The sequence below is a fragment of the Condylura cristata genome, unplaced genomic scaffold, assembly GCF_000260355.1.
Source record: "Condylura cristata isolate star-nosed mole 26May11 unplaced genomic scaffold, ConCri1.0 scaffold00012, whole genome shotgun sequence".
Lineage (NCBI taxonomy): Eukaryota > Metazoa > Chordata > Mammalia > Eulipotyphla > Talpidae > Condylura > Condylura cristata.
In genome coordinates this window covers 55,016,156-55,028,876 of record NW_004567113.1, presented here as the reverse complement: position 1 = coordinate 55,028,876, position 12,721 = coordinate 55,016,156, and the positions used below count along the sequence as shown (strand labels likewise).

At 49.2% G+C, this 12,721-nt stretch overlaps 1 protein-coding gene across 1 annotated transcript in view; it reads right to left on the bottom strand.

Moving 5' to 3' along the window:
• Positions 1 to 9,058: 9,058 nt before the first annotated feature.
• The window catches only part of CLNK (cytokine-dependent hematopoietic cell linker), a 63,506-nt gene continuing 59,843 nt past the window's right edge, over positions 9,059 to 12,721 (bottom strand). Inside the window, exon 19 of the mRNA XM_004681516.1 lies at positions 9,059 to 9,205. Within this exon, the coding sequence (XP_004681573.1) occupies positions 9,059 to 9,205 (147 nt within the window). The remainder of the gene's footprint in view (positions 9,206 to 12,721) is intronic.

Genomic DNA, 12,721 nt, shown 5'->3' with positions numbered 1-12,721 from the left:
GCCCCGCTCCGCCGCTCCCGCTCCTGCGAGGGTCGCGATGGCTCTTTGGCTTCGTATCGCCGGTGCGCGGAAGCCGGAGCGGCGGAGCGTGCTCTCGCGGCGTTGGCGACGCCACGGAGGGCTCGGTGCAGCGCTGCAAGCGTTGGCTGGCGCGCTCCAGACCAACGTTGGCAAGGACCCAGATGCCAGAGTCGCCCAGGAGGACCCCCGAGGGTGGGGTTAAAGGCGTTGGCGATGACTTCACAGGCCTACAAATAACGTGCGCGTCGTCTCTGGGTGGAAGTCCCATCCCCCAGCCCGGGCCGCGCGTCGCGCCGCGGGGCTCACCGTTGCTGTGCCGGGATATTGCACAGTGCCGGGCACCGAACAGGCCTCGCTACCCGGAGCAAACCGAGCCAGCCGCCGGCGTGCCTGGCTGGACTGGACCGTGCTGCGCAAAGCGCGGCGGCACGGGCGCCCCTGCGCGCTGCAGGGCAGGCAGGGCCGCAGGAAGCGCTTGGAACCCATCTGGCCAGAGGACGCGACTGCGGCGCCGCGCCTGGGACCCGCAGCTCCCGCTGGACCGTGGGCGCCGCTCTTGGCTGCACCTGGTTTCTACCCAAGCGCAGCAGACACCAGTAGGATCAGAAGGCCTGGGCATGGGGCAGGCCCGCTCCTTCGCCTCGGGGAGCCCTGGGCTGCTGGGCCTCTGCTCTTGCCGCTCGCTCGTCGAGGCCTCTCCTTCACTCGCAGCGTCCCGAGTGGCCCGTCCACGCTGAAGAAGGGTCCAGTCGCGCCGCTCCTGAAGGAGCCTCGCGCAACCCGCCCCGCCTACGCCCACAGCCGCTCTCAGGGCGCTGGTCGCTCCTGTCTGCTCTCTCCCACCCGGCGCCCCGAGTCCCGTGAGCCGGCTTCTCCTGTGGTCAGAACTGGCAGAGGTCCCCTCTGTGGGGCCACCTCTTCTTCCCCTCGTCACTCAGTAGCCACCTTCTCAGAGGCCTTTCTAGCCTCTGAGGGACCGGCAGCCCCTGCCCTCCTCGCCGTATTCTTGTGTTTTACTCTTCACAATGTGCTGAAGTTATCTGTCATCGGCTTACCGGGGTTTTCCACTCTCCTGAAGGACAAAGTCAGTTACTGTTCTTTCGCTTTTATGTCTCCAGGGTCTAAAGCAGAGGACTCAATGCTTCATAGATATCTTACTAGTTCAATTTTTCATTTATCAATAGAAAAAAGCTGTGGCTTGAGTGATCAGAGCCTAAATCCGACTTGAACCCCAAAGTCCAAGTCTCAACACTTAAATCTTCATCCACTCTTGTGTCCCTGCATTTTTGCATCTGGGGGAAAAGAAGGGAGTAATAATAGTACCTGCTTTCTCTGAGGAGATGAGTCAACCCTTGTAGGAGACTTAACCCCGTATTGCCAGGGGCAACAGCTGCTAGGTAAACTGTGCTGTAGCCATAAACAGCCCCCCATCCCCTCCTCTCAGTGGCTTAAGTAGACAAAGGCCCATTTCCCCCTACACTCTGTGCCATCATGCATTGGCCGATGACTTACTTCTTGACTTCTTTTTTTCTAGAAATCAGGCAAAGTAACTCCCTCCCCCCACCTGATGTTGCTAAGGCAGGAAGAAGGAAAGCCTGACTTAATGGGGGCTGACGCTTAACATAGCCAGCCAGGAAGTGGCACAACTTCCACTCACATTTGATTGGCCAACACAAGTCATGTGGCCACACCTACCTGCAAGAGACAGGACAGTGCCTCCCTACCAGCGCCTTGGAGAGCAGGTTATATTTCTCAGAGAGTAACAGCCGCGATTGTTGCTTCTGATAGTCATCCACACAGTCCCTTCTGGTCCACTGGGTAGGTTCCTGTGCATCATAATGACGGAGCCCTAGGAAAGCCGAGCTTACCTACACATATGGCTTGGCTACTTTTTTCTGTTCCCAACACTCTTTCTATATGCCTAAGAAATATATCAGGTCCACTTGTTCTGGCTTCTCACATCTGGTTGGTACTAAGTAGTACTAGATGTCCAGAGCCGTGAGAACAAGCATCCCTTTTATTTTGTTCGCCGTTGTATGCTAAGCCCCTGGGATCATGGCTGGCACAGTCAGTGTCCGTGACTTGGCGACATTCGCAAATATAGCTCATGTTGCTGGCCAAGAGGCTAGAGCTTCCAGAATTTATCTTCCCAATTCAGGTTTCTCTGGATGCCAGAAAGTAGTTCATTTTTGTTTGCTGTGATTTGGTCGGTTATGTTGGAGGGTCTCAGAAAACTGCCCATGTAAATGAATGGTGACAGCATTTCCCAGTCAGTCTTCCCCAGATTACCAAATCCTAGCACACTGGCACTTTCCACTTTTGAATAACAACGAGGCAGCCCTTCCAAACTGTTAAGAATTATCTTTAAAAATGCTAAGTGTATTGGCAAAAGTGGAAAAATAGAGTTAACATTTTAGCTTTTTAAAACAAGTTTTTTAAAAGAAGCTGAAATGGGGGATTTGAGTTGTGTCTATGCTGGGGTGTGAAAAGTGACGACTGCTTGTAACTATGGGGGTTTGCAGACAGGCGTTGACTTAGCAAATCGAGTCTTAGAGATACCATCCTTTTAGAGAGGGATGTGTGAGTTATGAGGCTGGCTACGCTACCAAGGGGTGGCTGTTGTTTTTGTTTTTGTTTTTTTTTCCCCACAGTCAAGTAAGATAATATTCCCATCATCCTACATTCCCTTCCAGTCTTGTCCAAATCCATACTTAGCTTTACACATTTGCTTTTTTAGTGCTGTGCTTTAACCCGCTGCACCACCAGGGAGGGCCTACACGTTTGCTTTTATAGTAATGAAATTTTCAGCTTTCCTCTTTCTCTTACAAATGCCAGAGTATTTTTCACATTGTGGTTCTCTCCCTCATCTGTCTTAAACATGTTTCGATGCTCAACCAGTTTAATAACTCAGTGTATTCTTATATAATGCTGCTGTAAGAATAAGTTGCCAGATACATGTCGTGGGACATAGCTATTTTCAGAACAGAATGATCGCGCTGATCACCGCCACAGGTCCATATGAATATTTCAGTAGGAAAAGGGTGTTTGTGAAAGCGTGCGTGTTGACTGTTGCATGACGTTCTGCAGCAGGGCTACATTCCAGTTGACTGAGCCAACCTTTAATTAATGAGTTTTAATTTCTTTTTTGGTCCTCGGCAAGCAACACTGCCATAAACCCCTTCACATATATACTTCCCACTTGGGTAAGCCTACTTCTAACCCTATAAGGTACATTTGGTGAGTGGGATACACATGTTTTAAATTTTAAGAGTACACCAAATTAATTTCCAAGGAGTTGCAGTAATTCCAGTGTGCATTCTGAATAACAATTCACAGAACCTGGGGCTCGCCTCCCCCCAACCCCAGCTCTCACTGGGTGTAACATTCTTTTGAACTTTTTGCCACCTGTTGAGTGAAAAACATGGGAACTCATTGTTACTTTAATTGGCATTTCCCTGAAAATTGTAGCGTCTGTGAACGTCAGGATTTCCTCCTCTCTAAAATAGCTGTTTTCACCATCTGACTGCTCTTCCCGCAGCTGGTTGTCCTTGTACTATCGGTTTATGGAGCGACTGAGGTATCGCTCATCTGACTTGTGCCTCAAAGATTTCACCCGGTTGTGCTTTGCTTTCTGACTTTGTTTATTGTCTTTATTGTTGTGGTTTAAATATTTACACAGTCAAATGTCTCTTTACTTCCCATTGTTATTCTGAGGGAGGCCCTGAGCCAGGCATGCCAATGCCAGAGCTGTTTTCATAGATTTTCTATTTCATAGAAACATACATTGTATGTTTTTCATACATATTGTTGTATGTTTTTCTCTTCAGGGTTTAATCTGGTGGGATTTACTTCTTTCATGGAGGTGGAAGGAGGAACCTGCCTTTCTGATTAGTTACCTGCCCCAATTCCAAAGTGTGTGTTTGTGGAGGGTCCTCCCCACCTCCCCCCCAAAACACAAGCGATTCTCAGACACCAGCAGGTGTCAGTTCTGTCACGGTCTCTCCAGAGACAGGTTCCATTGTGATGGCTCATCCCGCACACTGTCCCTGCTCAGGCTGGCACCTGTATTCTGACAGACCCACTATAGACTGGAGGTTCCCACATCACCAGCTGAGACTCTTCCAGGCCAGGCTGTTACCTGTGCTTCTGGCCAACTGGCTGTCAGTTATGAGTTCCCAGGACAACCTCCCCTCAGTTTCAGTTAATTTGGTAGGATGGTGCACATACCTGGGGAAACCCAATTACTCACTAGCTCAGCAGCTTATCACAAAGGACAAGGACATGTATCAGTAGTCAGATCTTGCAAAACTGAAACAGTACACTCATTAAGCAACAATTGCTCATTTCCTCCTCCCCCAACTCCTGGTAGCCACATTCTACTTTCTGTTTCTCTGATTTTGATTACTTAGATAGCTCCTTTATTTGTGAATCACACAGTATTTGTGTTTTTATGACTGGCTCTTTCACTTAGCATAATGTCCAAAGGTACATGCATATTGCATAGTATGATCGATTTCCTTTCCTTTGAAAAGCTGAATGTTTCATTAATGGGTACTATTTATTTATCCATTTGTATGGAAATATATTTTCCTTATCTATTCATCCACCAGTGAAAATTTAGGTTGCTTCCAACTCTTCACTATTGTGAATATTGCTGCAACGGATAGGGATGTCCAAGTTCTAGTGTGTGTGTGTGTGTGTACATATATATGTATATATATGTACACACATATGTGTGTATATGTATATGTATGTATATGCACACACACACACACACACACCAAGAGTGAGATTGTTGGATCATCGGGGAATTCTATTTTTAGTTTTCAAGGAAACTTCATATAGCACCACTGTACATTCTCCCAAAGAGTACACAGTGTCCCTGTCGCTCTGTGTCCTCGTCAGCACTCACTTCTTTCTGTTTTTCTCATTGTGTGCATACTAGTGGGTGTGAAGTTTTGATCTGCCTCTCTGATAACTAGTGATATTGAGAATCTTTCATATATAAGTTGATGATCTGTTTATCTTCTTGAGAATTACCTCAAGTCCTTTGCCACTTTCCAGTCAGGTGACTTGCTTTTGGTTGCTGTTAAGTCGTGGGGGTTCACTGCACAGACTGGCTGTTGACTCCTTACTAAGTATCAGTGGTTCTGTAAATATTTCCTCCAGTTGCACAGGCTAACTTTTCACCTGGTTGGTTATTTCTTTGCTATGCAGAAGTTTCTGAGTGGTATTGTCTATCTTTGCTTTCGTTGCCTTTGTTTTTGGTGTCATATTCAAGAAATTAGTGCCAAATTCAACATCTTAAAGTTTGTCCTCTGTTTTTCTTCAGGATGGTTATAGCTCTTAGGTCTTCTGTTTATGTCTGTAACTCCTTTTGAGCTAACTTTTGCATATGGTCTAAGGTAAGGGTCAGCTTTACTCTTTTGCACACAAATGTCCAGTTTTCCAAAAATCATTTCTTAAAAAGACTGTTCCCCGCTGTGTGCAGCCTCGGCTTGTCCCTGTGGAAGATCATTCGGTCACATATGCAAGACTTTATTTTGGACTCTTTCATTGAGCTGTGTATCTAGCTTTATGTTAGTACCACACCATCTTAATTGCTATTGCTTTGTAGTGTGTTTTGAAGTCAGGAAAAATGGAGCCTCCAAATTTGTTCTTTTTTTGATATTGCTCTTTTTGGGGATCCCTTGAAATTCCATATGCATCTGTCTGATGCTATTTTGATTACTCATTTAGGCCAAGCACACAGAGGGTATTGGATGTTTTCCTTTGCTCCCCAATAGCTTGGAAATAATTTCCACAACTATAAATTCTCTTCTTAATACTCAGCTACAGAGATATATTTAATTACAAATTTGCTTTCATTTTAGTACAGCTGTGAATCATGAATGTTCATACAAAAACACGTGCTTAGCTAGAACAAGCATTAATCAGGATAAACACACAAGCAGACTGTTAATCACATACGATAGAGACCATTTTATAAAAAAATGTATGTAGCGGGAAAACTATGTCATGACTGCACCTGAGGGGAGAAATTCTATGCGGTGAAAAAATAAACAAGGGTGTTAACAGACGTGTGTGTATACACACATATGATGATGGGCTAACTTTACAATGGGGAGAAAAAGAATGGAACATAACTGAAATACTGTTTCAAATGGCTTGGGTCATTCTTATTTTGTTAATATGCAAAATGAATTTTTGTAGCACACGTTGAAAATGCATCTATGAAAGAACATAAATGTACAAATTAACATCTTATTTTTACATTAATTATATTCAAAGACAGGAAATGGTATACTCTGATTCACATTGAGCAACTCAGCATTAATTCATTCAGGTACTTAGGGGTTTTGTCATGTTTGTATATTTACTTTTATATTGCACAGGATGTCATAATACACAGAGTTCAGTAGACTAAATCCCAAGTCAATATTTATAGAAGAATGACCAAGGGGTACATTTTGATTCCTCTGGAGTAGTTAGATGGCTTAATAGCCATAGAGTGGTCACTCACACACACATACACAGGTGAGTCTCTCCTAAGTAAATCTGGAAAAATGTAAAATTTTCTTTTTAAATCTATTTCAAGTAAGCTTTACCAAATATTTAATGTTGTTCTCACAAGCACTCAGTGATAAGTGCTAAAAGCTGACTATAGTGAAGTAATGGGAAATGAACAAAGTTTATTTATTGTAGTTTTATTTGTTCTTTGCTTCTCCCATTTAATTCTGTTAGAATCCCAACATCTCCGAGAGTGCCTAGCAACAAATTCATGTGCAGGAGTCAAACAAATACTAATAAGAGATATTATTAAAGACGAAGATAGAAATGGATCCCACATGCCTAGACCCTAGAATCAGATGCAGCTAAAATTCCATTGTTCTACTGAGACTAGACACTAAGTACACTTTTCAATTGGAAATTAAATATTAGTTGAAGAGGAATTACCCTCTGGGATCTGGGCATGCCAATCCCACATCATCGAATGTTCACCCAATCTTAGTTCACTCAAGTAGGATTTGGGTCAATAAGGCACCGGTTCTCGGTGACAGCTCAGATTAAGGATAGCTGCCTGCCATCTTTCCAGAACCATTCGTAGGTATCAAGGACCACTCAAACTCATGCACACTTAACGTATTCTTCAGTACTCTGTTATACACATGATGTCCTTATTACAAGGGACGCGGAGAAAAGTGTCACTGTGGCTGGCTTGGGGCTGCAGGGTGGGGCACGTGGATCACCCATGTAGGAAACTTCTCTTCTGCAAGTTCCTGGATCACCCACATTTGAAGCATTTCAAAGTCAGCTTTTGCCCGTGACCTTGGCAATGATCGCGCGTGGTGAGCACTCTCCTCTAGGGGCAATCTTTAGTCCGGATGCTCCCATAGCTGCCCAAGACTTCCAGAGCTGCGTCCCAGTCCGCTGCTTTTCTGTTCATTCGTCCCGCCTTCCTTCTGTCCTTTTACAAGTGCTGGGGGTTCGCCCATCTTCTTGGTCTTTGCAGGCATTGCTTCTAATAAATGTGTTGTCGGATGTGGCTGTGGTGAGCTTTGGACTTTAAGAGGGTTGATCTCTTTCTGCTCTCACTTCACATCATGCATTTGTGAATAAGTGGTATAAAGCATGGCTACACAATGCTGACCACCACTTGATGTCCATTTGCTTTAACCACGGCTGGGCTCGGGAAGTTTCAGAGACATTTCTTGAGAGCAGCCTTGAGCAGCACTGCCCCGCTGAAGCAAAACAGCCCTTTAGGGTGGGGGCCCAACTCGCCCCATCCACTAGCCTGCCTGCTGAATCTGCGTCCACACTGACCAGGGCTTGCCACAGGCCAGCTGGGAGTGACCGGCGGCCATCATGCCTTCTGCTCTGAGCAGTCTGCTCCTCAGCATTCAAGCTCAGCTTAAACTCCCTTGCAGCCTGGTTCGGTCGTTATCCTGTACATTTGCACCTCAACGCCTCGGCTGGTATCCAGCGTTCTGCCTTTATAAGCAGCAGCCTCTTGAAGGCGTCTGACCTCGGCGGTGTGAGCGCAGGAGCCTGCCAGCTCAGTGGATGTGCCGCAGGTCTTCCAGGCACCCAACCTGCAATTCCAAGGGGCCCGCGGGCCCTTCACATGGGGGTTTCGCCAGCGTGGAAGTCAGTCACCGTTAACTGAAACCAGAATTATCTTTTTTAAAAAAATTCGGCCCACTACCAGAGTTTACTTATTTATATATTTTTATGGTGGGTACACTGGTCTTTTCAAGTTATTTCTCTCATTCAGCTTTGCAGCTTGAGTGTAACTTCCGTAGGAAAGGTAATTCACCTGGGAAGATGAAGTTGGCTAGAGCCAAAATGGACACAAATGTGCTTATATTGGGGAAGGTCAGTAAGCCTGTTAGTTTACGTTGAGCAAGATCTTTGGGCCTTTGTCTCTTCAGCGTCTGAAACAGGGATGAAAGGAAATCTCTGCGGCTTGAGCCAATCAGCGAGCTGTTGCTCAGGCATCGCTTCGTTTGAGGGCGGGGCTGCTTTTCTTTGGAACGGAGGATTTTTTTCAAATGTGTATTTTCATTCAGACTCAACCTTCACCCCTTACTATGACTTTGCTAATTCCATTTGGCTTAAACCGGAAGAGTCCCTGGGCGTTGCGCACTCCTGGCCTCTGCCTTTAAAGCGTTATTCACGGACCTTCCTTACAGCTGAATTTCCAGGATTACTAATGACAGTCAGCAGTCACCAGCGTCTTCAGCGCGGGGGCCGCGTTGCCCACAGCTGCGCCCACGCGCCGTGGAGACGGACTTAGCGAACCCCGAGCTTTGCTGCAGGTCTATCCGGGATCAGGAGGACCCCGCTGACCGGTTGACGTTTTTTAAGAGCTGGTTTTTATTTCTTAACTGGTCCTTCTGGGCTTTGAGTTGTGAAAACCTTCATTGATTCTCCAGTTTCCACTACAGACTGTTTCATTCTCGGGGAGCTGAAGAGGCCATCCCTGGAAGCAGAGACGCAGCCGAGGGAAAGACGCGCGGTGGGGGCCGGGTGCCCCCTACCAGGGCGGGTGCAGCCTGCCGGGCGGGAGGGGCCGGGTCAGGTAGCACTGCTGCCTGTGGAACCCCGATTTGTCCTTGCCATCGATCAGTATGATGGGAAAATACCTGTAGTGCTCGATGATGTCTTCCACAGAGTCGAACTTCTGAAACACAGGGTGGGACGTTAATGGAGACCTGGGCAGCGTCTGCGTGGGGCGACAGCGGAGGCTTACGGGGCTTCGTTTCACCAGGGAAGGAAGGGGTGAACGCATTTAGAATGCGATTGTAAAGGGAGTCAGAAAGTGATTTTTTGAAAGGATGTGGCAAACAAGTCAAGGGCGGATGAGTGATAAGGTGACGAGAACAGGGGAGAATCTAGGCCTGGGGGGACCCGAAGAGCTCTAGAGCGACTTGTGAAACCTCCCGCCTGCAGGTCCTCACCGCATTCAGGCCAGTAGGTCCACTCTGGGGTCCCCCCAACGTTGCTCTCGGGAGCGGTCCCACAGCCCCTTCCACACAGCGGCAGCTGTGGGAACCCAGGAGGGTGCCTCCCCTTGTCCCCAACCGTGACAAACCAAGTGTCGAAGCCCAAGCTCAGGCTCCCCATTACCTGGTAAACTGGGGCAAGGCCTGCAGTGGGCTCCCCCACCCCCGCCCCGCTTCCCAGGGGTTCTATCCAGCACCTGCAGAAAGCAGCCAGCATCTGAGTGTTTGCATGAGAGCTCGGAACGCTGGGAGAGCGCCAGGCCGGCGGCTGCTGCTCCAGCGGCCACTTCCTCCCGCCTGTGCACCCGCTGGCCCCTGGTCCTGGCAGTGCCGCCCCGTGGCAAGTCAATGGAGAGCTAGATGATGCCCATGTTAGGGAATCAGATGCAGACTGCTGTCGGCACGCTGGATGGCTGGGGAGGGCTCAGTATATGACGCTCAGAGGAAGAAGCGTGAGCAGGCGGGTGTCGAGATGGGAATTCGGAGGAATGTAGTGGGGTGAGTTCCGGAAGGGGACATGGGAGATAACTGAGAAGAGTTTCAACAACCCGCCCTGTGTGTCCTGTGGACACCTTGATTTGGGTTTTTAGCCTCTGGAATTCGGGGGGAATGTATCTATTATTTTAAACCATCCAGTTTGTGATACTTTGCTGCAGCAGCTACATTTGAATTCAGACCTGAGTTTCTAGCCACATGCTAATGGGGTGACCCCAAATTCCTCATGCAGCAAAGCAAACCTGCCCGTGCTGGCTCTCTGTAGCTTCTGTGGGTGTCCTGGGGGCCTCATCCACCTCCCTGGACCCCAGTGTGAGCTCTTCCTGGCCTGTGGGGTGCGGGACCAGACAGGAACGAAGCACCTCGATGAACCCCATGGGCCTAACTAAGCCTCTATGCGGCTGGTGCTCTATTCGGTCACCTCATTGGCAACAGAACAATTCCTTTAACCCCGGGGACCCTCCATTCTAATCTGCAAGGCCATCACAGCCACGCAAGTCAAACATACCCTTGAAAACCCTATTGCTCACTAGCTTTTCCTCTGCAGAGTTGAGCAAGATGGGAGCAGCTGGCTAGCCTGCACCAGCGCCCTGCCCTAACAATTCTGCTGTCTGCTTTGAAATTGCCGCGTCTTTCTCAGCAAGACAAAGGGCAGTGAAAGGCCCCAGAGACCAGGACAGAGGTCCGACCAGGGACACAGCCTCTGGAAGGCAGGAAGAACCGCCTGGGCCCCAGATGGCCTCACGCAGTGCCAGGCACGGAAGCAGCTCCTTGCCGGTCACTGTCCTTCAGCCCACACGCGGGCTGTTTTCCAGTGGGCGGGACTGATGGCCTCTGCTGTGATGCTTTCAGAGAGGTGCACGAGTGACTGTTTTTGCATATGACCCCGAATCTCTGGGTCCTTTTCTCCCAAAGGGTCAGGTGCCCCCATAAGCCTGTCACTTTGGGGTGAGCTACAGACCCATCAAGGCCCTGAAGGCTCACGTTCTGTCCCATTATGTAAAGAGCAGAGGGCTTGGGGTGAGAGCAGGGAGGGCCCTGGAGGCTGAAGAGAAGTTTCTCTCCTTTCTGAGTCCGCTGCCCTGCTCCTAATCTGACAAACCGCCGCCGCTACCCTTTTATGACCTAAGAGGATATAGTTTTGGGGGTCTCATGTAGGGTGGGGCCATCAGGGAACATGTACCCCCAGCATCTCACCTTTACTCATCTTTACAAGTCAGAACCACTTTCAGCCATTTTGAGCAGTTCCAAGGTGGGTCACCCCCTTACTGTCTGTCAGATGAAGTGCCCCCCCGTACTCTAACCATGGCACGAACAACCCGGGTCTGCCCCCCTGTTCTTCAGAATGCACATCCACACGCAGCTGCTGAGTTGGCGTTTCCCTGCCTAACGCGTGCGGTGTTCCTTCAGGGACTCGTCCAGACCCAGGGCCCAGAGGGCTGGGGGTCGCCTCCCTTTGCCCCGACAGTGTCCAGCTTTGCCAAGCCTTCGCTGGGATGCGGTCAGGGACTTAACCTCTCTGTGACCGTTCACCCTCTGCCGCCTGGGCAGCACGTCTGTCATGGGCGGCCTTCGGGCTCCAATCCACCAAACGGCTACTGACGGCGAAGTGCACCGCACAAGGCGAGCAACTCAAACACCAAACACGCTGCAAGCGTCTCGCGGAACATAACACTCCGCAAAGACACACGAAAAAGGATCTCTGGGGGTGCCTGGGAGGAGGAAGCGCTGTCACAGCCCCCCAAGACTCTTCTTAAACAGGCACTTAAATGCCCCACCTGTTCACCGTCTGACAGCTTCCTCACTGCCCACAGGGCATCTCCGCTGGGTCCTTCCCAGAGTCTGGGGGCTGGGGTCGGGGCGAGTGGGTCAAGCGTGAGCATGAATGTCACGGTGTTTCCCTGTGAGTTGACATCGGTGGTTTCCACTTTCTACAATCTCCAAGGAAGTGCAATCCTTAAACCCCAAAATGAAAATACATGGGACGCTCGTTTGGTTCAAGGAGAAGTTCTGCGAGCCGGGTGAAGCGAGGCGGAACCGCCAAGCTCTGGAAGCTTAGGCCTGACAACCTTAGAGGAAGCTAAAGCCGCCCGGCCCAAGGCGACCGGACCTTGAGGCCGGCTTCCTCGCTCCCTTCCCGAGCTAGCCGAGCTCCCACTGCCTCCACTTACCACCCTGGGTCAGTGGCTGTTGACTTGATTTTCTGAGCCCCACTTTTTAACCCAAGGCGGGGTAACTGCACACCAAGGAAGGACTGAGGGTGAACAGGAGCTGAACATCAGTGTCCTCACTGCTTCTCCCTGATGGGTTACACACTGCTCATGGACGTTTTTGCTGGTCAGAGCTGGTTTCAGCTAGCGGGAACCAGGGTCAGCTGGTTTCTGTTTCAGTTGGCGTGAACAAGTCAGAAGCAGATTCAGCCATGCTCAGCCAGTCAGAACCAGTTTCGGCCTGTTTGACTAGTCAGAACCAGTGTCAGTTGGTGTCATTTTCAATCGGTTTTAGTTACTTCAACAAGTCAGTACCGATCTCAGCCCTGTCGAGCAGTTCCAAACAGCTAAAACTAGTCCGGCCCGGTTCAATGTGGCTCCAACTGGTTCTGGCCAGTTCAAACCTGCTGAGACTGGCTCTGGCTGGATAAAACGGATTCTGACCAGTTCTTACTGATTCTGACTGGATAAAGCAACTAAGCAACTGGC